The following is a 23,703-nucleotide window of genomic DNA, read 5'->3' on the forward strand; positions in this document are numbered from 1 at the left end:
GTATCAACATAAAACTGATGCATATTTAACAGCAACAGATGTGTTCAGACTGACACTTGGATTTGGCTGAAATGTGTTTTTCAGCCCTGAAATGTGTAAAATTTCAGGACAGCTTTAATAGTATGAAGCTAATAACTTTTCGTGGCTTCTTTGGAAACACTGTTTTTGCTGAACCCTTCCCAGGATCAAAGAAACAACCAATCAGCACTGACTACACAGTTTATTTATTTTTGCATGTACAGTATTTACAAAGAGCTCAAAGGCACTAATTGCATTTGTGCAAAAACTAACAGACATGTGCATGTACACTCCTACACCGTGCATGGCTCAGGAATGTTATATTAGGTAAAAATATGACTAAAATACACAGATCATTTACTCAAAGACAGACTAATGAGGTTGTTGCAATATTGTGCTACATCACATTTTCAGTTTGCAGTTGTCAGATTAGTTTAGTAACTTAAAAAGTGATTTAAACATAAAATAGGGGCTAAGTGTATGTGACTGTATAACATTTGTTTGCAGGGTTACAACACATCTGTGTCCTTTATATCAGCTCTGTGGTTCCAGTCTTTTTAAAAATTAAAAAATTAAAAAAACTCATGCAAACATTATTTTAGTAACCCTAAAAAAGGTCAGTGTGTTGACTCAGCATTAAAAATACAAAAAGTTCTACAGGTTTGATTGAAAGTAAAATGTTGGCGTTGCCCTGTTCACAAATTTAAAAGCTAATTTTGTGTTGAACTCCTCAGATGTGCTTTCTGGTATCCCTTAAAAAGAAGTGCATTCGTGCCGTTCTTCCTCTTCCTTCTTTCTCAGCAGCAGGTTGACAGTCCGTCACAAACAGCTTCACCTGAAAATCGCCGTCCTGCAACGCTCACGCCTTCTTCTTGCTCTCCGTGGGAAGATGGCGAGGTGACGGTTTTGTTGAGAGCGCAGGGACGAGTTTGTCGAACAGCAGCACCGAGCTCATCATCCCTGAAAGAGCCACGATACAGAAGAAGAGGAAAAAAATTAAACTTTTAAGACAAAAGTTGTTTTCTGTATATCAACCAGAGATGGGCAGTAATCCGACTACTTTTTTCAAGTAACGAGTAGAGTAAGGGATTACTATTGCAAAAACGGTAATTAGATTACCGTTACTTTCCCGTAGGAACGCTGCGTTACTGCGTTACTAAAACCGTGATTTCTTTGCGAGAATGTGTCATGACAGTGATGTAAGCAAGTGCGACATTCGTGACAACAGCTGTGTGCAGATCAACAATGGATCATATATCGAGTGCGGGAGAGAGTATGAGCGTGCAGCATTTAAAGCGTGGAAGTACTGACCTTACTTTGAGTTTGATTCCATGAAAAGTGACAAAAACATTAGTGTCCGTTGTGCGTGGGAAGAAATCTTCTTTTTACAGCGAAAAAAACCCTAAACTTCCGAGCAAGCACCGAGTGCGCAACGAAGTAATGGGAAATTCACAGAGAAACTGCCGTATCCTTCCACTGACCGCTGCGGCACACCTGCACCAGGGTAAACCTCCGCCTGCCCCACTCCTGCTTTACAGGTGAAAATAGAGCAACAGGAGCGCTAGTCTGTGACTTTATTTATTTTCTGCTGTGTTTTACTTGGATCTATTTGAAAGAGTGAGTGTAAACACAAAAAATATTTTATTTTATGTGCTGGAATGTGAAGAAAATAGGTTTAAATGTTAAACAAATTTCTTCCTGTCAGAGAATGTTGCATATAATTAAAATTTTGCTTGATGCATAAAGTTAAAAGATAAAACGAATAAAACAAGTTTTAAAAAGAGACTTTTCCATTTGATTAGATTTTATATGATGGATTATGCAGAAAAAGTAGAATTGGGCTGAAAGATCTATCACTTTATCACCTATTCAGGTTGTAAATTGTGTTTTTAAAAAGTAACTAAGTAACTAAGTAATTAATTACTTTTGAAAATAAGTCATCAGTAAAGTAACTGGATTACTTTTTTGAGGAAGTAATCAGTAATTAGTTACTGATTACTTTTTTCAAGTAACTTGACCAACACTGATATCAACCATGAAACTTCTGAATAAAACATTTAAGGTGTTACTGTGAAGCAATGCACACCGCTCAGATAAATGAAACAACTCCCAAACAACAGTCACCTCGGGGTTTTTTTTTATCCAAAGCTGTCTTATTTTTTAACTACACAACAAATGTCAGTCAAAAACTGGAATATTTCATCGACCAAAATCTGATGTGTGCTCTCTCACGTTTTTGAGTTTTGCTGTTGCATCAAATTAAATGTGCCTGAATCCTGAAACGGCAATCATGGGATTTATTCCATTAAACAAATTATGTCATTCCTGAAGCACTAGAAGATATTTTTAGACGCTCGTCGCTCTGCCAGCGAAGGTAAATTACACACATCTTTGCTTCAAACAAATGAGTCATGAGATTTTAATATTTAAGCAGCTTATCAGATTTGTGTCAACACTTTGAACACAACTGGCTCGCTGGCTGCCAGAGACACAGGCACTAAAACGTAGCAGTGCTCATCGCTAATGTGGTTTCTTCTGTCTAAAAGTTCAACTAAAACCTTTACCGGTGATCCACGTGGCAAAGAGGGGTCATTTATGACCACAGCTCTTTATTTCTGTGTACCGTCGTGTAAAAATATTTTCTATCTTGAATCTGTCCTTGAAATATAAAGACGAAACTGTCTTTAAGGCTGCACCACGTTTTGGACTCAACTTGAAAGAAAGGCAGATGTGAAGGGTAAAAGTGAGGTCAGAGGTCAAATGTGACATGATATTTGGATCGAAACTATATTGTGATATTTAAAATCCGCATATACCAGTGCAACTTCCTAACTGTCGTCAAAGGCAGCAGCATTTTAAGCACAGTTTTAAAGATTAAAAACATTTTATGAAGGTTTGGCTGTATTTGACCTTAAAGAACTTAGAGCCTTTTATTGTCATCGAGCGGTTTCTTGCACAGCGAAATTGGGTAGCTGGACCACAAAGGTGCAAAAGTAAAGAAAAGAAAACAATATACAAGGAGGGAAAAAATAAAAAATAAAAAGCAAGCAGAGAACATCTCAGCGGTCGTCAAGAAGGCCCAACAGTGGCTGCACTTCCTGAGAGTCCTCAGGAAGTATAAGCTGAACTCCAACCTGCTGCTGACCTTCTATCGCTCGTCCATTGAGAGCCTGCTAACCTACTGCATCACGGTATGGTATGGCAGCTGCACCAAGGCGGATAGAGTGAGGCTTCAGAGTGTGGTCAAGACAGCACAAAAGATCATCGGCTGCCCTCTCCCCTCCCTCATGGACAGTTTCTTCCCCAAAGCCATAACCACCCTGAACTCACACATGCACCGATAACACAGCCCCCCCTTTCTTTTTTTTCTTTTCCTTTTCTTCCTACTTCCTCTATGGACCACCACTGTGCAATACCAATTCTATGTGCAATAACACAACTGTATATACACAACATTATTTATTACATATTACTTTTTTTTTTTAAACCGGCTTGTATATTTGTACATTTTATATATATATATATATCTTTTCCCTCTGTTAATACTATCCATGTACTATGTATATAGCGCTGCAGAACTGTGCCCCCCCCCCCCCCCCAGCATGTTTGCACTGAGTAGGAGATGCTCTGTATCTCATTGTACAACTGTATAGTGACAATAAAGGCATTCTATTCTATACTATATACATGGTGTATGCGTACAAACATTGAAACAGAAACATTGTGGGGTGGTATACAAGGGCAGTTATACAATATAATAAAAAAATAAATAAGGGTAGGGCTATGGTCATTTAGGGTGGGGATGGTAATTTCACTGAGACCAAAATATTGCACAGAACATGGAAAGACTGAGAAGGTCAGAAAGAAGGTCCAAAATAAGGTGATATTCAGGAACCCAATTTATCATTCCCTATATGCCGACATGATGAAAATACAATGACAGTAAGAAACATAGTTTTACATAGCTCTATTATTATCCCTTTGACATTCAAAGCAATCAACTGACCTTGAAGGCAAGGTCAGAGGTCAAATGTGATAGGATATTTTAAACCTTTATGTGGTATTTTCTATATGTTGACAATACACACCACACTTGTAAGAATCATATTTTCTTAGTTAAAAGGCTTTTTGTCTATTTTCAAATAGCATGTAAGGCAAATGTTACTGGATTGTTAACATGACTCCACGTTACACCCCCTCAAAGTTTTATCAGAATTCATTCAGGACTTTTTGAGCTGTCGTGTTTATAAACAAAATGAAAATCCAGAAGAAATTTCAATTTAGAAAAAAGTTTACATGTTTATAATTTATAGCACTGAGGATTTTCCAGCCAGTTTGTGCAAAAATCACATTAAAAACTATTTTCAAACTGATGTTACTGGCTTCAGTCGGCAGCAGAAAAAATACTTGTGATCTCTTTAAGTTGAGATTTTCTAACGTCTCTGTCAGGTGTGTTAGTCTCACCGAGCAGCGGGCCCAGCCAGTAGACCACGCAGTACTCGAGGAAGGAGTGTCCACTGCAGGGGAACTGTGTGGAGAAGGCCAGCGCTGGGTTAAAGACAGCTCCGGTCACGCTGCCACCTGGACACACATGCACAGTTTTATTAGTGAACTCACATTTGTTCATCATTTAAATCTGCTATACAGCACAAAGCAGCTGTATTCCTGAATCTGCCTTAGAAAGTTAAAGTCTGTGAAGGTTCTCAGTCATCCAGGTCATATTTGGATAGAAAAGCATCAGGACTCCAGACGCTTTTCTTCTCCATAAAGGTATAAAAAGAGAGCAGAAAATTATAATATTCCAGCGGATGTGTGACTTTAAAGGTTACTGGCTGAAAAAAGGTCATTGATCAAACAGATTCTTGCTTAGATATTAATCAGATTCTCTGGAGGAAAATTTGAAAACATTTCCTCCTAACTTCTCAGTATTCACTTACCAGCATTCAGTCAAACGTTCATTTACGGGTGTAGTTAAAAAACTGCTAATAACTGACTTTACACGGGAGTTGGTTGGTCGGACACAGTGAGAGATGTAATCTGTTACTCTTCATGTGAGAAAGAAGGTGTCTCTGAGATGTACTAATAGTGTGTTAGTTCCAAATAGTAAATTAGTGAATGTATTTCATTGCAGTTTGATTATTCTGGGACAAACAGTGCAGTCTTCCTCGAAGCATCACTGTGAATATAATCATATAATGTTAAAAATATAATAACAGTCTTTTTATTATTGGTCAATGAAATAAATAAATCCTCTTTATTATCAGAGTGAAAACAGACTTCCACAAACGAACGTCAACTGATGACTCCATAAATATTCACCTCTTTAAAGATGACTAACCTCATTCAACAGCCAAATGACTTATAAAATCCTAAAATTTCTGGAAGGTCCACTCACTGGTTATTCAGCATGCCAGGCTACAGTTACACCATGCAGACAAAAGAGCACTCGGAGCAAGTTAAAGGAAAGGTTATTAAAAAGTAGCAGTCTGGGAATGGAGACAGAGGAGTTCACTTAAATCTGTCATTATGAAACGGAAGCAATCAAATCTGCCTAAATCTGACACTCAAAGGTAAACTGGATACCTGGCTGACCATCACGTTCACGACCAGTTGAGGACGGATCAAAGATAAGGAGTCGATTTTAAGCGTTGAGTTTGGTTTGATCATAATTGTCCCAGTCTGCTTGTTCTATATAAACACACAGTGAACACGTGTCCCTCTACACACACTCAGAGTAAAGGTTCTAAGGTCACGCTGCCACCTGATTGGCTCCCATTCTTAACACTTTAGCACTGAGGCTTTTCCAAGCCCCCAGTGTTTGTGAAGAGAGACCGTTATGATGGCTCTCCCGCAGGGTAACGTGTCACTGCCTTTTGATGCCTGCACTACCCTGAGACACGTTGCCACATAACTATAAGCTGCACACTTTTGTGTGTAATATGATGAAAACTACCACAAACAAAGCGGCTCCGTCCCTCACACCGCTATGCGTGTTTATGAGAGCAGGAGGTCTGAGCCACTGTTCAGCCACATTTAGGTGATTTTTATGTATTCGTGGCTGAAGTGTCTGATTGGTGCCCGGTTCGTGTCTCCCGCAACTAGGGATGGGTACCGGTGTCCGGTGCCATGATGGCACCGGTTCTGACATAAACGGTAGTAACCAGACCGAAAAGCAGCGCACATTTCGGTGCTTTATTTCGGTGCTTTATTTTTCCTGAGATGCGATACACTTCGAATTGTAGCCAATCATTTTACGTTTCCGGGGATAGTAGGCGGGTCCAGGTACGTACGTTCTTTTAGAGCAGAGCTACAGATTAAAAATGTCCAAGACGAAGCGGTCAAAAGTCTGGCTGTACTTCACAGCAAAATATGCAAACTCAGCAGCCTGCAACAAGTGCTTTAAGCTGATACTGTGGAAAGGAGGTAACACCTGAAATCCGATGAAACACCTGGCGACGCATAGCGTCTTTTTTTAAAAGCCGAGAAATGCGCCGTATTTGATAGCTTGCTGCGAGACCTCACACCGAGCGCATCTACTGCAGGTGTGGTGCCTGTTATCGGACCCAGAATTAGCAACATCCCCCAAAAAGCTGAAGAGGAGAGTCCTGGCCCCTAGCCCTGCCAGTGTAGCAGAAATGATGAGGATGATGATGGCAGCAGCAGCCGTTCTTCTCTGCGTGAGTAGCTTAATGTTGTTCGTGTGTAATTTACGTTGAGTAGGCTAACCACGTTATTAAATTAATGCATGTAAGGTGAACTAGCAAACATCATCATAGCTACATGCGGCTGCCTTCTTGTTTGATGGCAGATACTCCCTTCACCCTGGCCAAAAAGGCTAAAATGACCAAAGAAAAAGTGGGAAACAGTTAAACATGAGGTTTTTGGACAAATTTGTGTTTTTTCCATTGTTTAAGCTGCTTCCAGCCAAGAGTGATACCATATATGCCCTATAGCTGCAAAAAAGGCTAACATTGTTATCTTTTTACAAAAAAACAGCTGAACATGAGAGGTTTTTGGACAAAGCTTGTGTTCTCCATTCTTTAAGCACCGGTTCGAGCACCGTTTAAGCACCGGCACCGTTTCAAAAGTACCGGTTTGGTACTGGTATCGGATAAAACCTAAACGATACCCATCCCTACCCGCAACAGACCCCGGCACCATGTAAATACTCTGATGTGGTCGTGATTTCCGATCACGTGATTAATTAGCGGTGGAGACGGATTTGATTCCCTGCAGCAGTCATATAGAGTTATCATACCTGCATAAACCGCTGTGGTGATGACCGCAGCCACGGCGTGCACGCGGTATTTCTCCTGCACCGATTGCGTGTGCGTGATAACAGTCTGAACCGTAAAGGCGCACGCGAGCTCAACCGCAGCGGCCTCGTGCAGGGGCGCGTGGATGGGGCTGGTGCATCGGAACCCGAACAGCTTGTGTCGCGCGTGCAGTCTCGACAGCCCGACCCCCCACAGCCTCGGCACCGCGGCGCGTGCAACGGCGGCCGCCGCGAACTGGCACGCGATCCTCCGCAGGGCGCGGGAGCCCGACAACTTGGCGTGGTAGGCGCGCTCGAGCGCACCGGAGGGGTTCCCGATCGCCCCGCTGAAGGTGAGCCCGTGGACCACCGACGCCAAATACGTGAAGGTGAGCGCGAGACAAGGCTCGATGCCGCCCACCTCGGACAGCAGCTTGAGCTCGTGGGTGCAGCAGCACAGCTGGAAGGTGGACACGAGCTCCACCACGTACTCGGAGAGCCCGGTGTCTGCTAGGGCCCGAGCCAGCAACCTGCGGGTCACGTCGCTCAGCACGACGATCCCCGCGAGCACCGCCAAAGACACCGCCACGTCCGCAGACATGCTGCCGGCCGGTCCGTGCTCCCAGCCGGGGACGGTCCCTGTGCGTGGCCGCTGCGTGCACTGAGCTGCGGGCCTCCTTTCTCCCACTAGAGCGCCCTGATGATGGGGTGCGGAAGTCTTTGCTGTGCCGGGGTGCTGCTTCTCTATACCGGAGGATGTGGAGTTCAAGCGGGAGCAAATGAGCTCCAGTCCCGGTGGCTCACATGGTGCGGAAGTGACTGAGCTCCGCAGTCCTCCTCCTACTGGTTGTCTGCTCACAGTACGGACTAGTGATGTGTCGGTCGCGAACGAAATATCAAAGGAAAAAGCTGAAAATTTGAAATGTGAATAGTTGGTTTTTGTATTGTATGATTTATTTATTACATTTTATGTGGAGTGAATAAATAAAAGTATATTTACGGTGGCCCCTACAGACAAGGCACGTGCAAACTCCAAAACACATAAAAACTCAGAAACACATAAAAACTCCAAACATGTACAAAACACAACAGAAGTTCTCCAGGATGCTAGGCGCAGTGTTGAGCTTTTGTTACCTAGTGGCTACACAAGCCAGCAAGTACCAACAACCGGATTTGGTGTGTGGTAGTAACAGGTAAATGAACATTTTTTGAATTATTTGAATATATATGAGTGCCTGTGTATAAATACACAAACAATACACATATGCTTTCAGTTGTGTAATTTAAGTAATCTAGGTAGCTCTGTTTTGGAAGTTCAGTTCATGCTAGAAATGTGTTTTGGAGTTTGTACGTGTTTTATCTCTAGGGGCCACCGCATATATCTATATATAAACATATATAAGTAAAACCACTTTTTTTTTTACATCAGTAATTCCTTTTGTGCATAATTTTATATTATTGTTAACAATAAATTAATTAAAGCAACAAAACAACCTGAAGAGCCGGTTTGTATGGAACGCCAGGACTGCCATAATGAATTAATTAAATACACCATTTAATAATTAATTAAATGTGGCAATAATTAATTTAAATTCGGAAATAATTAATTACATAAATATTTATAACACGTGTAATTAATTAATTATTGACATATTTAATTAATTAATGACACATTTAATTAATTATTGACACGTTTAATTTATTATTTCTTTATTTCACATTTTAATTAATTATTGACACATTTAATTAATTATTTCTTTATTTCACATTTTAATTAATTATTGCACAGTTGACTCCTTCAGGTCTCACCATGAAATAATTTTATCTGTCAGCCTCACCCATCAAACTCAGGGGGCGGGCCTAACGCTGCCATGCAGCTTTTCTAACATTTGATTGGTTGCCGTGCAAAGTAAGGCAAGACAGGTCAATCCTAGATAATCGATTGCTTGTGTCGACTTGGTATCCCAGAATGCATTTCAAATCACAGGCAGCAATGGTGTAGTTTTAATAATAGTGTTTTAGCTGCGAATGTCTGGTCAGGTTGTCAACATAGAACATGTTTGCAAAAGTCCTCAGATGTTTTCAGACATTTCACCAGCTCTGCTAACAGTCAGCTGACACCGAGCTCACAGCCCCAGTGTTCCAGCTTAACTATTTTGTGTGTATTTGTTTGTTTTGGAGGGGTGGGGGCTACGTTAACCGGTTTGTTTAGATATTCCACTCTTTGTGTTCCACATGTTGCATTTGCAGATTCTCATTTTCACCGAACGATAGGGATGGGTATTGATAGGATTTTCACGATTCCGATTCCATTTTCGATTCTGTTTAACGATTCGATTCTTTATCGATTCTCTTATCGATTCTTTTTAAAAAAGGAGAACACTAAGGTCGATTAGCTTAGAACTTTGTTTTATATCTTCTCTTCGTACAAGATAGAAATTTAGGAGTAACATGGCCTTACAAACCCAACAGTGACATCTTAAGAGATCCACAGCCTACGGCTCTTCAATGGGGCGTCACAGGGTCCCCAGGAAAAAAAATTGTAAATGTAAAATAATAAAATAAATATTCTTTTGTAGCAATAACAAAGTATAACATAAATTATTCTGTAGCAATTACACAAGAATATCCAGTAATGTCCCTGCCTACAATTAAACACATTCACTTACCAAAAATCGGGGCATCTGCTGTGGCAAATGGGTGCAAGCCTTTGACCACAAACTTAGTCACTGCTCGGTGACATTCGTCTATCCTGGCCTGAAAGGAGACGCTACCGGTAGACTGCAGCGAGAACTGCCAGCATCTGAGCCAGCATCTGAGCCAGACTCTGTCTGTCTCTCTCATCATGGTCACCTAAACGCACAGTAATGGCAGGTTTTGTAATAAGGCAGATCGCGCAAACATAATATGCAGTGTTAGTTGATTATTTACCTGCCACATTAACGGGAGAGGACGTGCAAACATTACCGCTGCTGCTGGGTTGAGATTCGCGAGTCCGGAGCGGAATTAAAAACATGAAATATCTATTTTGCAAGTTGCCCCGTTGTCATCCGTTCTCTAAAGTATAAGCAAACTTTTGGGCGCCGTGTTTCCTGCCAGGTAAATGACGCTCCGCAACGTGGTGACGTCATTCGGGGCGACTGGAATCGATAAGGGAATCGTTTGCAAAAATGGCAATTCCAAGGTATTGAAACACTGGGAACCGGTTCTCAACAAGAACCGGGTTTCGATACCCATCCCTACCGAACGATCGTCTCTTTCCGCCTGGTCTTGTGTCTCTGTGCTTCTGTAACATAAAGAACGAGTCAAAGGAGCTTGCAAAGAAAAGCGTCTGGACTTCTTTAACTTAAAGAAGTCCAGACGCCTTCTTTAACTTAACGAAGTCCAGACACCTTTCTTTGCAAGCTCCTTTGACTACGATGACCTGGATGACTGAGAACCTTCACAGACATAAAGAACGAGCTGACGTGTTTCTCATGACACCAGCGATCAGCTCAACAGGCCCTCAGTTTACCTGCATGCATCCTCCTCCTCCTCACCTGTCAGCGGTTGTTTAACACCTGCTGCTAATTTAAGAAACACGTCCACGTTACCTGGTGATAGTCACAGTTTAACTGGGCACTAAACACACAATATAACGCAATGTCAGCACATTTTTCTGCACAAGATAAGTAAATATAGTTTTTCCTCGAGCGCAGAGCTGCTGGAGCTTGTTTCCCAACCAGTGTTGGGTAAGTTACTTTAAAATAGTAACTTAGTTACATTACTAGTTACTTCTATCAAAAGTAACTCAGTTACTTCAAGTTACTCATTACTTTCAAAGTAACTAGTTACTAGGGAAAGTAACTTTGGTTTTACTCAGAATTCTCTTGTTAATGTGTTGCTTCCATAACTTTGCCAGTCTTCTAGCTTGCTTACTTGCCACAAGTGCACTGTGCCACCTACCAATAGAAAGGAAAAGATAATGTGCATATTTCCACGAGAGAAATCCCACACCTGGACCGTCATTGACTGCTGCCATGATTCTAGCCTACGTCACAGCGTCATGTGCGCCTTTTACATCCAACACAAAAACTGCAGTCGTGGTGCTTTCGATTGTACTCAGAACTCGGAAATTCTGCCTTCTGAATAGGAAGATGTAAGTAACACCAGACTGCAGATGAGCTGCATACAGGGCTGGACGGGGACAAAAAATTGGCCCGGGCATTTTGACTAGAGACCGGCCCACCATTATAGGAAAAATCATAAAGCCTTGAATGAAAACAAACGCTGTTGTGACAGTGATGTACACTGTTTTGATGGTATATATGCATCAATCTATCAATCGTTTGTTGTAAGATTCAGATAATTATTTTTTAAAAGCTAGACATTTTAAATGAGAATAAGAAAGAAAAGTATTTCTTTGTGCCCACCTCTCCCTGTTAATGCCCTACCTGGCCCCCCTGGCAAAACTTTGCTAGATCCGCCCCTGCACAGTTACCAGCTGTCAGCTACCTAAAAAGGATCCTGGGGTTATCTGTTTCTCAGAATCAGTTCATAACTTCCCTTCAACTCATTCATGTCACCTAAAAGGTAAACCTGTTTCTCCATCACCTGTTCAGCTCTGATGATTCAGTAAGGACATCTCCTGGTTTCATCTTCATGTTTCCCTCTCACCAGATAACCAAACCGATATCATGACCAGCAGCTATTTTGCAGCTGTGGCTCCAGCAAACATCAGCTGATACTAGAAATTAATATTAAATAAGTTCTAACAACAGCTGATCAAGCTTAAACGTGCTGCTGTTGTTTAACGCGACATCGGCTGGTTTCCTCTTTCTGGCGCAAAGTGGGCGATAAACAAACAAGAGAGCCGATCAGCTGATCATTGATCAGTTTTCATGATTGAAGTAGAAACGGGAGAGGGAGACCGCGGTAAAGTGAGCCGTCATTTGTGAGCCGCGATCAAGCCAGCCGCCTCTTATCCGCCGCATAAATTTCCTTGCGCTTTTACACCAGTCTTTACGGTAGCGCCTTTTCGCTTTATATCCCGATTGAGAGCCTAGACCCGCGCACACGCGCACGCGCGCGCACACATTACGATGGAACAGCCCAATACAGTCAATACAATTATGTCTATTACAAAAATTCATTAAAAATCATCCTTAGTAGTTGAGGTCCAACTTTCAACAGATTCCTTCTCTGGGAAGCCTACTGTACCTGTGTGCCAAGTTTCATCCAGATTTACTGTAAAATTCCTCAGAAATTAAAGGACATTTATATTCAATGCAATACAGTCAATACACTACAATTATGTCTATTACAAAAATTCATTAAAAATCATCCTTAGTAGTTGAGGTCCAACTTTCAACACATTCCTTCTCTGGGACACCTACTGTACCTGTGTGCCAAGTTTCATCCAGATTTACTGTAAAATTCCTCAGAAATTAAAGGACATTTATATTCAATGCAATACAGTCAATACACTACAATTATGTCTATTACAGAAATTCATTAAAAATCATCCTTAGTAGTTGAGGTCCAACTTTCAACACATCCCTCCTCTGGGACACCTACTGTACCTGTGTGCCAAGTTTCATCCAGATTTACTGTAAAATTCCTCAGAAATTAAAGGAAACTTATATTCAATGCAATACAGTCAATACACTACAATTATGTCAAATTTCAAAAATTCATTAAAAATCATCCTTAGTAGTTGAGGTCCAACTTTCAACACATTCCTTCTCTGGGACACCTACTGTACCTGTGTGCCAAGTTTCATCCAGATTTACTGTAAAATTCCTCAGAAATTAAAGGACATTTATATTCAATGCAATACAGTCAATACACTACAATTATGTCAAATTTCAAAAATTCATTAAAAATCATCCTTAGTAGTTGAGGTCCAACTTTCAACACATTCCGTCTCTGGGACACCTACTGTACCTGTGTGCCAAGTTTCATCCAGATTTACTGTAAAATTCCTCAGAAATTAAAGGACATTTATATTCAATGCAATACAGTCAATACACTACAATTATGTACATTTCAAAAATTCATTAAAAATCATCCTTAGTAGTTGAGGTCCAACTTTCAACAGATTCCTTCTCTGGGACACCTACTGTACCTGTGTGCCAAGTTTCATCCAGATTTACTGTAGAATTCCTCAGAAATTAAAGGAAACTTATATTCAATGCAATACAGTCAATACACTACAATTATGTCAAATTTCAAAAATTCATTAAAAATCATCCTTAGTAGTTGAGGTCCAACTTTCAACAGATTCCTTCTCTGGGAAGCCTACTGTACCTGTGTGCCAAGTTTCATCCAGATTTACTGTAGAATTCCTCAGAAATTAAAGGACATTTATATTCAATGCAATACAGTCAATACACTACAATTATGTCAAATTTCAAAATTCATTAAAAATCATCCTTAGTAGTTGAGGTCCAACTTTCAACAGATTCCTTCTCTGGGAAGCCTACTGTACCTGTGTGCCAAGTTTCATCCAGATTTACTTTAGAATTCCTCAGAAATTAAAGGAAACTTATATTCAATGCAATACAGTCAATACACTACAATTATGTCAAATTTCAAAAATTCATTAAAAATCATCCTTAGTAGTTGAGGTCCAACTTTCAACACATCCCTCCTCTGGGACACCTACTGTACCTGTGTGCCAAGTTTCATCCAGATTTACTGTAAAATTCCTCAGAAATTAAAGGACATTTATATTCAATGCAATACAGTCAATACACTACAATTATGTACATTTCAAAAATTCATTAAAAATCATCCTTAGTAGTTGAGGTCCAACTTTCAACAGATTCCTTCTCTGGGAAGCCTACTGTACCTGTGTGCCAAGTTTCATCCAGATTTACTGTAAGATTCCTCAGAAATTAAAGGACATGTATATTGAATTCAATACACTTACTTAAATATTGCATCATATTCAAAAATTCATTAAAAATCATCCTTAGTAGTTGAGGTCCAACTTTCAACACCGTCTTACTCTGGGCGACCTACGGTATCTCTGGGCCAAGTTACATCTCAATTCACTGTAATCTTTATCAAAAATTGAAAGAACAATTATATGTCAATGCTGGCTGTGTGCCTTTCAAAGTGACACTAAATAACAGAACTCAGGCACATCTGCCAAAAGGCGGATTTATTAAACAAAAACAACATACAAAATATCCCTAACCCATACTACATAACCTAAAAAGAAACAAAGGGACACTTAGAAGCACAAGAAAACAATACTATACTGGAAGGGCAAGAGACACAGCCCAAACATAATCCACAACTAAAACGCCAAAAGAACAAGTCATCCCACATAGCAGACGGGTGTTGCCTGGATCTGGTGTGAAGCCGGCACTGCTGGCTGACTTCTGGCCCAGAAGTCAGCCAGCAATAATTGACTGTATTGCATTGAATATAAATGTCCTTTAATTTCTGAGGAATTTTACAGTAAATCTGGATGAAACTTGGCACACAGGTACAGTAGGTGTCCCAGAGAAGGAATGTGTTGAAAGTTGGACCTCAACTACTAAGGATGATTTTTAATGAACTTTTGAAATTTGACATAATTGTAGTGTATTGACTGTATTGCATTGAATATAAGTTTCCTTTAATTTCTGAGGAATTCTACAGTAAATCTGGATGTAACTTGGCACACAGGTACAGTAGGTGTCCCAGAGGAGGGATGTGTTGAAAGTTGGACCTCAACTACTAAGGATGATTTTTAATGAATTTTTGAAATGTACATAATTGTAGTGTATTGACTGTATTGCATTGAATATAAATGTCCTTTAATTTCTGAGGAATTTTACAGTAAATCTGGATGAAACTTGGCACACAGGTACAGTAGACTTCCCAGAGAAGGAATCTGTTGAAAGTTGGACCTCAACTACTAAGGATGATTTTTAATGAATTTTTGAAATTTGACATAATTGTAGTGTATTGACTGTATTGCATTGAATATAAGTTTCCTTTAATTTCTGAGGAATTCTACAGTAAATCTGGATGAAACTTGGCACACAGGTACAGTAGGTGTCCCAGAGGAGGGATGTGTTGAAAGTTGGACCTCAACTACTAAGGATGATTTTTAATGAATTTTTGTAATAAACATAATTGTATTGACTGTATTGGGCTGTTCCATCGTAATGTGTGCGCGCGCGTGCGCGTGGGTCTAGGCTCTCAATCGGGATATAAAGCGAAAAGGCGCTACCGTAAAGACTGGTGTAAAAGCGCAAGGAAATTTATGCGGCGGATAAGAGGCGGCTGGCTTGACCGCGGCTCACAAATGACGGCTCACTTTACCGCGGTAGAGGGAGGGGGGAGAATGAAAGAAGAAGAGGCAGCTGTGCAGCAAAGACACAGAATAACTCCAGCTTTGTGCCTTTTTCATTGTAGCTGAATTACGGGACAAACTCTTCCTTTTCAACTCAATAAGAAACGCGTAATATTTTCTCTGGAATACCAGACGGGACGGTTGGCAACTCTAATAACTTATGAACAAAATAAAGTTCAACATTAACTTCATAGCACCCACCCAGCTGTATAGAAACTCCGTCATGCTAGCTAGCACGCAGTACGGAAAAAGTCAGAATAACGAAAATAAACTCCACCTAAACTTGGTTTATATCTGACCCAGATAGACTGCAGGTCATAACTTCTTACCTGAAGTTCAGTTCACACTTGGACCGGCGGCTGCCTCGGGTCTCTTTTCCTTCTGCGTCCCCTTTCCTTCATCCACCTGCTGGCCTCCACCACTTGCTAATGTTACTGAATCTGTGGAAGCTCCGCGATAGCCACCACACGAAGTAACGAGTAACGACCCTATCTAAATCCCAGTAACGACTAACGCGTTCCTGATTTTGGCATAATAACTAGTTACCGTGCTCGTTACCACAATAATAACATAGTTACTGTAACGCGTTACTTAATAACGCGTTAGTCCCAACACTGTTCCCAACAGAGCACTTTATAGGCGAACCCACTTTATCAGCGGCTGATGTCCAATCACCGGCACACAGCTTTGAAACCTGAGCTGAGTTTTAGCTCTAAGTGTTAAACGCTGGACTTAATTCACTCAGGTTCTGTCTGTCGGGTCACGTTTACTTCGCTGTTTTATTTACAACTGAGCAAATCGGTTTGGCTGAGGTTAAAGTTACGTTTCATAACTGCACAGTTTTACAGACGTTTAATGGTTCACTGGCACGTGTTCGACTGAACCATTCGCTTTTCTTTATCTGGTGTGTTTTGGATTTAACAGTGAATCTTGAGAGTAAACTGACTTATAAAATGTTTTAAAGAAAGAGAAGAGAAGGCGCATTTCCACCGAGAGGAGCAGAGTTTGCAACAGCGTGTTCATCATGAAGACTGCAACCTGGACAGAAATATTATATCATCTGTTTTTTAATAGTTACTTATAGCAACTGTATTCTAAGCACCAGCTGTCTGTTAGAATATTTAGAGTTTACTTAAATAAAAATAAATGAGGTTAACATATAATTTGTGATTTTTTTTTTCTCTTTTTTTTCTTTTTCGGTCATGTTATGTTTAACTGTCAAAGGCTTGTTACAAACTATGAAACACATCGTGCAGACTTCTGGATGTTTTGTTCTTTATGCTGTAGATTTTCACGTCTCTGGAATAGTTGGCAGTAATAAGGATGATTTTCTGTATAATCATATAGATATGAGCCGTGACATATTCGTAGATGACCGTTAGATTAGTCAGCTTAGTCAGGGAAACTCTGTGTTAACCCATAGAGGTGAAGATATCGTGGACATGCTGACCTCGCTCTGTGGTGTACAGGTCCGTTTACCCTCATGATTAATATTCACAATAAAAATATTATCCGAACATCATGAAGTCTGTATGTGTTTCATAGTGTCGAACAACCTTTGTACAGTTAAAGCCAGCAGTTACTACATGACGGAAACACCAACGTTATTTCTTTTATGCGTTTATACGCAGGTCACGCTGATGACTAAATATTTATGTAATTAATTATTTCCGATTTTAATTAATTATTGCCACATTTAATTAATTATTTAATGGTGTATTTAATTCATTCATTATGGCAGTCCTGGCGTTCCATAGCTTTGGAGCCTAAAGAGTCGGCTCTTTTTAGTGAGCTGAGCCGAAAGACCCGGTTCTCTAAAAAGAGCCGGAAATCCCATCACTAGTACGGACTCAAATCAGTATAACGATGTAGGGAAAGGAGGACTGATTCACTGCGTTTCTTCTCCTTCTTCCGCTTTCTTCCATGTTTTTTCTGCCACTCGCGGCCCCGTGACGTCACACATAAACATTTTAAAATTTACTCATACAGAAGCAATAATCATATTTAAACGGACAAACAGTACAAAAGAGTTACTATCAACTTATATTTAATGTCAATAATACTTTTATATTGTGCAGAATCATGAAGTATGATCATGAGTACTGGTTCATTAAAGTATTCTTCACTATTTTGTTGCAGTAGATTATTTTAATCAACCTACTTCATATTCTGCAGTGAAATCTAAATTAGTGAAGAAATAAAGCAGACACCATAAACCATCCCTTAAATTATTTAAATCAATAAGGTGTTGACCTGCATTCTGTTTTTGGCTGCATGTTAAGGTCAAAATGCTGATGAGGTCTGATCCAGTTTACTACTCTGCTCTAAATCCTACCCTGAAATATGAGGATTGTGTGTTTATTAAAATTAAAAATCATCATCAGCATCAACATTCAGCCTGTTAAATTAGATTTAGATATTTTTATTTCAGAAATGATTCCTAAAAAATGGAGAATATAAAAACACAATCAAAGCAGTAAAGTCCATATTATGAAGTGTTTGCTGTATCAGACAATCATGTTTTCAGTCTGCTGCATCACAACAATTTGAAATGCAAATATAAATGATTCACAACAATGAAAACAATATAGTGCAGATAAACATGGTGCTGTAATGAATCTGCTCTTAAACACAATAACAAAATACATTTTCCAAGAGAGATGATAATGATTCACATCAGAGTGAAGAACGAATACATTTACAACTGGTTTCTAACATTTATTATAGATCGAACTGATCACTGATAGAAACAGAAGAATATTCAAAATGATACTCTGAGAGATACATGAATGAGATATGGATAAACATCAAATCACATAAAACAAAAAAGCACATAATCATTATAACTGAAATAAAATATGAGCAGAAATAAACAAGAATTAAGTCGAAAGATAAAAAAAAGGCAAAATGTTTAAAATATATAATCATATAAGAGACTGAACCGTCCAGTCAGGTCACAGATTCATATCTACAATAATATTTTAGTTTGTTTTTGTTTTGATTTCTTCACTTCTATGTATAATTATTATTATTATTATTATTATTAATATTATTATTATTATTATAAGCATATTAAGTGTGTGTCTGAGCTGAAAGCTGCTCTCCTCTCCTGGTTTTCTGTGTCACACAGACCACAACAACACAAAGCATCACCTGCAGACCGCTGAGCAGTATCCACCTGACTCTGTAGAAGGTCGAGTAAACCCCAAAGGGCTCTCTGTAGATCAGAACAAATTTTTCTGCTGACACACACTCATCTTGTGTCTTAAAACCTGTACACACATACTCTCCTGCATCTTCCAGTGAGACATTAGAGATTATCAGGCTGTCATGGGAACAAGTGATTCTATTGTCATTGCAGAACTCTTCATCGTACACAATTTTGCCTTCTGTTTGGATCAACTTAATGAGCCAAAAGGCCGAAGTACTAGTTTTCCAATCATCAGAGCATCTCATAGTGACTTCATCTCCCTCTGAGAAAACCTTTACTGCAGGTGGACCAAATTTAGGGCACACGAAAAGCCAGTACGCATGTCTTACTTTTTCACCTACACAGCTGTATTTACCTGAATCATTTAACATTAGTGATGGAAGTACCAGCGAGAAGTTTCGACCAATTTCTTGATCAATATTTTCCTTCATCCAAACCGGGGGCTGGTCATGAATGGGGTCCATGAAGGGACACTCCAGCACAGCTGTGTCTCCCTCTGAAGCATAACGTAGCTTTGTTTTTTTGGTCAAACATACAGAGTAAGTGCTCACACACTGCTGTTGGTTCATCAACAGGCAGATGTAAGACGTTGGTTGTGTGTTGACATGAAGAAGTGATGCGTTTGTCACCTGCAGGAAACTTTCTTGGACTTTATTCACCTTCAAAATTGTTCTGTCTTCAAAACTACTCGGCCCGGCTTGTTGCCACTCCCCATAATGTCTGACCCAACGCACCGTCAGATTCTCACCTGCTCCTTTACATTGTACGTCTTCAGTGGCATCAGGACTTGTGATATATTCTTCCCACCTTACTGTCTTGCACACAGTCAGGCTGATGTTTCTCTCATATGTCACGCTGCCCTGAGTCCAGCATACACCTTGGTACAGTCCAGAGTCTGAGTGGGTCAGGTTGTTGAGAGTAAATGAAGGAGAACCATGAAATGTCTCAGGAAATGAGAGTCGTCCTGTCAGGTCTTCATGTACTGTGAAGTTTCTGTTCCAGGGGTCAGAGATGTTCCACAGGACCAGAGTATCTTCACCAACACATCTGGAGGTGATGCAGGAGCTGTTTTGATCTGGGAGCTTGAACTGTAAAGAGCCTCCTTCTTTTCTTATGGCGATAAATTCTTCTGCATGAATGTTGCTGATGAGAGTGAACAGCAGGGAGAAGCAGAGCTGTGCGACTGCAGCCATCCTGCTCAGAGGTCTCGTGGTGAGTGTCGTACAAGCACTGACACTGCTCGCTTCATGAGCTTCCTGTTTGTGGTTGGAGGAGGAACGCCACTTTATGATGTCATCAAGGAACACTTTGAAGCATTTGGCTCGATATCACGCCGTATATCTGCTTTCACTCTTCACAGGCCAAAGTGTTTTTTAATACTTCGTTGCATGGGTCCAGGGGTATCAAACATGTGGTCTGGAGCACAGAACCGGCCAGTCACAGTGTCCTTTCTAAACTATTTAAAACTTTTTGAATAGTTTTTTAGTTTCAAAAACAACTAAAAAATGTTGTTTCTTATGTGATCCTTCATAAAACATCACATATTTTCCAACATAATTCAGGGTTTGGTTTGGTCTAAGTAAGCAGAGAAGTCCAGGCATCCAGTTTCCATGCAGATGTTTACATGAAGCTCATCATCTGATGATGAAACTTACTTTGTACCCAAGCAGCCCAACCAGAAATTGAAAGTGTACATGCATCAAGGGACGGAGCGCATCCCGTCAATAGGTCCAAAGTGCAATCGAGGCTAATCCCATGATCTTCTTATTTTCTTGTAGACCGAAGTCTAATCTGGCAGTATTTATTTTTGTGATTTTTTTTCCACTCTCAGCTGTCCTTCTCCTGTATTTGGGCATGTTTGTTAATTTATTTCAATCATGTAAACAATATACAGGTACATTTAGCAAAGAAAATTTGAGAAAAAAATACTATACAAAATAAAGTTAATACATTTCAATATTGCTTCTGTTGTGATTCAGTTACATGTCGAAAGGGAGAGGAAAGAAGTACACACTTATTTAATCCCACCCCTTTGCCATAAGTTATCAGTCAATATTTAGTCAGCTTCCTTACTGATATAATCTGTAATAAAAATAGTGAACAGATTTCTGATATAATATATACTATAATATCACATCATGAAATTTTCTAAATAGCGACATTCACTTAATTTCAACATTTTCCCTTTTCTTTATAGCTCAAGAAGATCATATCTTTATAACTCTTTTTGAACTGTTTTATGTTTGGATATTGCTTCAATTTCATATTCAAACTGTTCCACAGCTTCACTCCATGCACAGAAACACAAAAGCTTTTTCCTGTTGTACGTACCTTCGCTGTTTTGAGTTACAAAAACCCCTTAAATTATAAATTACTCTGAATATAATCTGGCACTTCCTTATTTTTTGCTTAACACTTAAAGCCAAGTTCACTCATAAAATGTGCCGGTCATAATAACGTTACAGGCTATGCTAGGCTTTGGCCCACATCAGTCTAAAATTGTATGCAACTATGAATAACGTGTTTTGGAAACTAACTGCACAACAGGTAGCACTATTAGTTCTCTCAGTCTCAGAGCAGCATTTCTAATTTTGATTGAAACTGTCAGAGAAAACGGCAGCCTCGAGCAAGCCAGGATAATAATACTAAAATGTTTAATTATTACTACATTACCTTTAACTAAAACTCTTGTTTGCGAGCAGCTTATTGATCTTGATAAAGACGTGCTACTTACTTGTGTAAAAACAGTGAAATATAAAAACGCCGTTAACGCAGCGGTGCACGAGCCACTGCAGTGGAGCTCACGTACAGCTTTGTGGGCTCAAAATGTGGTTATAAATATTTTGTACTTGTACTTTTGTATGTGTAAAAAGAATTTGTGTGTGTGTAAAAAAGATTTGTATGTGGACTTAGCCAAAAAAAAAAAAAGTGTGAATCTTTGCAAGTTACAAGTACGAATTTTGACCCTATTTTTCTTCCTTTCATCTGATTGGTCAATGTCATGTCAGTCACAAATGTAACAATCCAATCAGAGAACAGATGGGTTTGGCTGTCGGAGGGGAGCTTCTTTGAACTGCGGGTTATTACTCTATAATATTACTTACTCTAATATTACTAATAATAATAATTAGTAATATTAATTATTAATTATCTAATAATATACTAATCTAATATTACTTAAACCGCACTTTACAGTTATTTATTTGTAAAAAATCATGTATGATTTTTGTTCCACTTCTCACATGTTTACCACTTTGTGTTGGTCTTTCACGTGGAATTCCAATAAAATTGATTCATGTTTGCGGCTGTAATGTGACAAAATGTGGAAAAGTTTAAGGGGGCCGAACACTTTTGCAAGCCACTGTAAGGAGCTTGGAAAGAAAAGCATCTGGCATCAGGACATCCAGATGTTTTTCTTCTCTACAAAGGTGTATTAAAAAAAAAGAACAGCAAATTATAATATTACAGCAGATGTGTGACCTTAAAGGTTTCTGGCTGAAAAAAGGTCACTGATCAAACTGATTCTTGCTCACAAAAAACATTTTAATCAGATTCTCTGCAGGAAAATTTGAAAACATTTCCTCCTAACTTCTCAGTATTCACTTATCAGCATTCAGTCAAACGTTCATTTACGGGTGTAGTTAAAAAACTGCTAATAACTGACTTTACACGGGAGTTGGTTGGTCGGACACAGTGAGAGATGTAATCTGTTACTCTTCATGTGAGAAAGAAGGTGTCTCTGAGATGTACTAATAGTGTGTTAGTTTCAAATAGTAAATTAGTGAATGTATTTCATGGCAGTTTGATTATTCTGGGACAAACAGTGCAGTCTTCCTCAAAGCATCACTGTGAATATAATCATATAATGTTAAAAATATAATAACAGTCTTTTTATTATTGGTCAATGAAATAAATAAATCCTCTTTATTATCAGAGTGAAAACAGACTTCCACAAACGAATGTCAACTGATGACTCCATAAATATTCAGCCCTTCAAAGGTGACTGACCTACTTCAACAGCCAAAATCACATATTTCTGGAAGGTCCACTCACTGGTTATTCAGCATGCCAGGCTACAGTTACACCATGCAGACAAAAGAGCACTCGGAGCAAGTTAAAGGAAAGTTTATTCAAAAGTCTGGGAATGGAGACAGAGGAGTTCACTTAAATCTGTCATTATGAAACGGAAGCAATCAAATCTGCCTAAATCTGACACTCAAAGGTAAACTGGATACCTGGCTGACCATCACGTTCACGACCAGGTGAGGACGGATCAAAGATCAGGAGTCGATTTCAGGCTTGGTCTTGCTTTCATCATATTAGTCCAATCCAATCCAACTTTATTTATAGAGTACGTTAAAACCAACATGGTTGAACAAAGTGCTTTCCATCACAAAAACTGAGATAAAAGTAAAAAACACAACAACATATAAACAGAAAAAGAAAGTGAAATAACAATATAAGAAATACATAAATGAAAAAAAGATTTAAAAATTAAATCCTTAAATATATTAAATATTAAAACTAGTGCTGTCAGCGTTAATCTTGTTAAAATGACGTTAACGCCACGCGGCAAATCTCCGTTAGTCAATTAACGCAGATCGTGTGGTTGTTTGCTGACAACAGAAAAAAAGTTGCATCTAAGAACACGTTCTTTTCTTACTGATGCTCATTAGTGAAACACAGAGACATTAGACTAGTGATGGTAAATTTGATTCTTTTTACTGAATCGAGTTTTAATGAGTCACTCACCAAAGTGAATCGGTTTTTTTTGAGTCATTTGATTCACTGAGTCAGTTGACAAGAGTGTGCAAAAAATGTACATTTTCACTCAAACAATTTGTTTCTCTTTTCATGTAAATCCTACTGCTCTGATGAATGATTAAA

General features: G+C 39.3%; 2 protein-coding genes across 2 annotated transcripts in view; one reads left to right on the top strand and one right to left on the bottom strand.

Moving 5' to 3' along the window:
* LOC146503850 (uncharacterized) overlaps positions 1 to 23,703 on the top strand; it is a 103,797-nt gene that overhangs the window by 1,939 nt on the left and 78,155 nt on the right. The gene's annotated exons all lie outside the window — the stretch shown is intronic.
* Positions 208 to 7,995, bottom strand: aqp11 (aquaporin 11). Its single transcript, XM_085183918.1, has 3 exons — positions 7,277 to 7,995; positions 4,483 to 4,599; positions 208 to 978 (listed from the first exon to the last, which is right to left on the bottom strand). Exons 1-3 carry the CDS (start codon positions 7,872 to 7,874, stop codon positions 878 to 880), a joined length of 816 nt encoding a protein of 271 aa, XP_085040044.1. The 5' UTR covers positions 7,875 to 7,995; the 3' UTR covers positions 208 to 877.

The sequence above is a fragment of the Neolamprologus multifasciatus genome, chromosome 14 (assembly GCF_963576455.1).
Source record: "Neolamprologus multifasciatus chromosome 14, fNeoMul1.2, whole genome shotgun sequence".
Lineage (NCBI taxonomy): Eukaryota > Metazoa > Chordata > Actinopteri > Cichliformes > Cichlidae > Neolamprologus > Neolamprologus multifasciatus.

What these genes read in the sequence shown, in the direction of transcription:
- aqp11 (XM_085183918.1), bottom strand. Translation starts at nt 7,874, where the DNA reads ATGTCTGCGGACGTGGCGGTGTCTTTGGCGGTGCTCGCGGGGATCGTC. An exon ending in CACCACAGCGGTTTATGCAG is followed by an intron (nt 4,600 to 7,276) that starts GTATGATAACTC and finishes ATGTGTGTCCAG; the next exon opens with GTGGCAGCGTGACCGGAGCT. An exon ending in CTGGCTGGGCCCGCTGCTCG is followed by an intron (nt 979 to 4,482) that starts GTGAGACTAACA and finishes TGGCTCTTTCAG; the next exon opens with GGATGATGAGCTCGGTGCTG.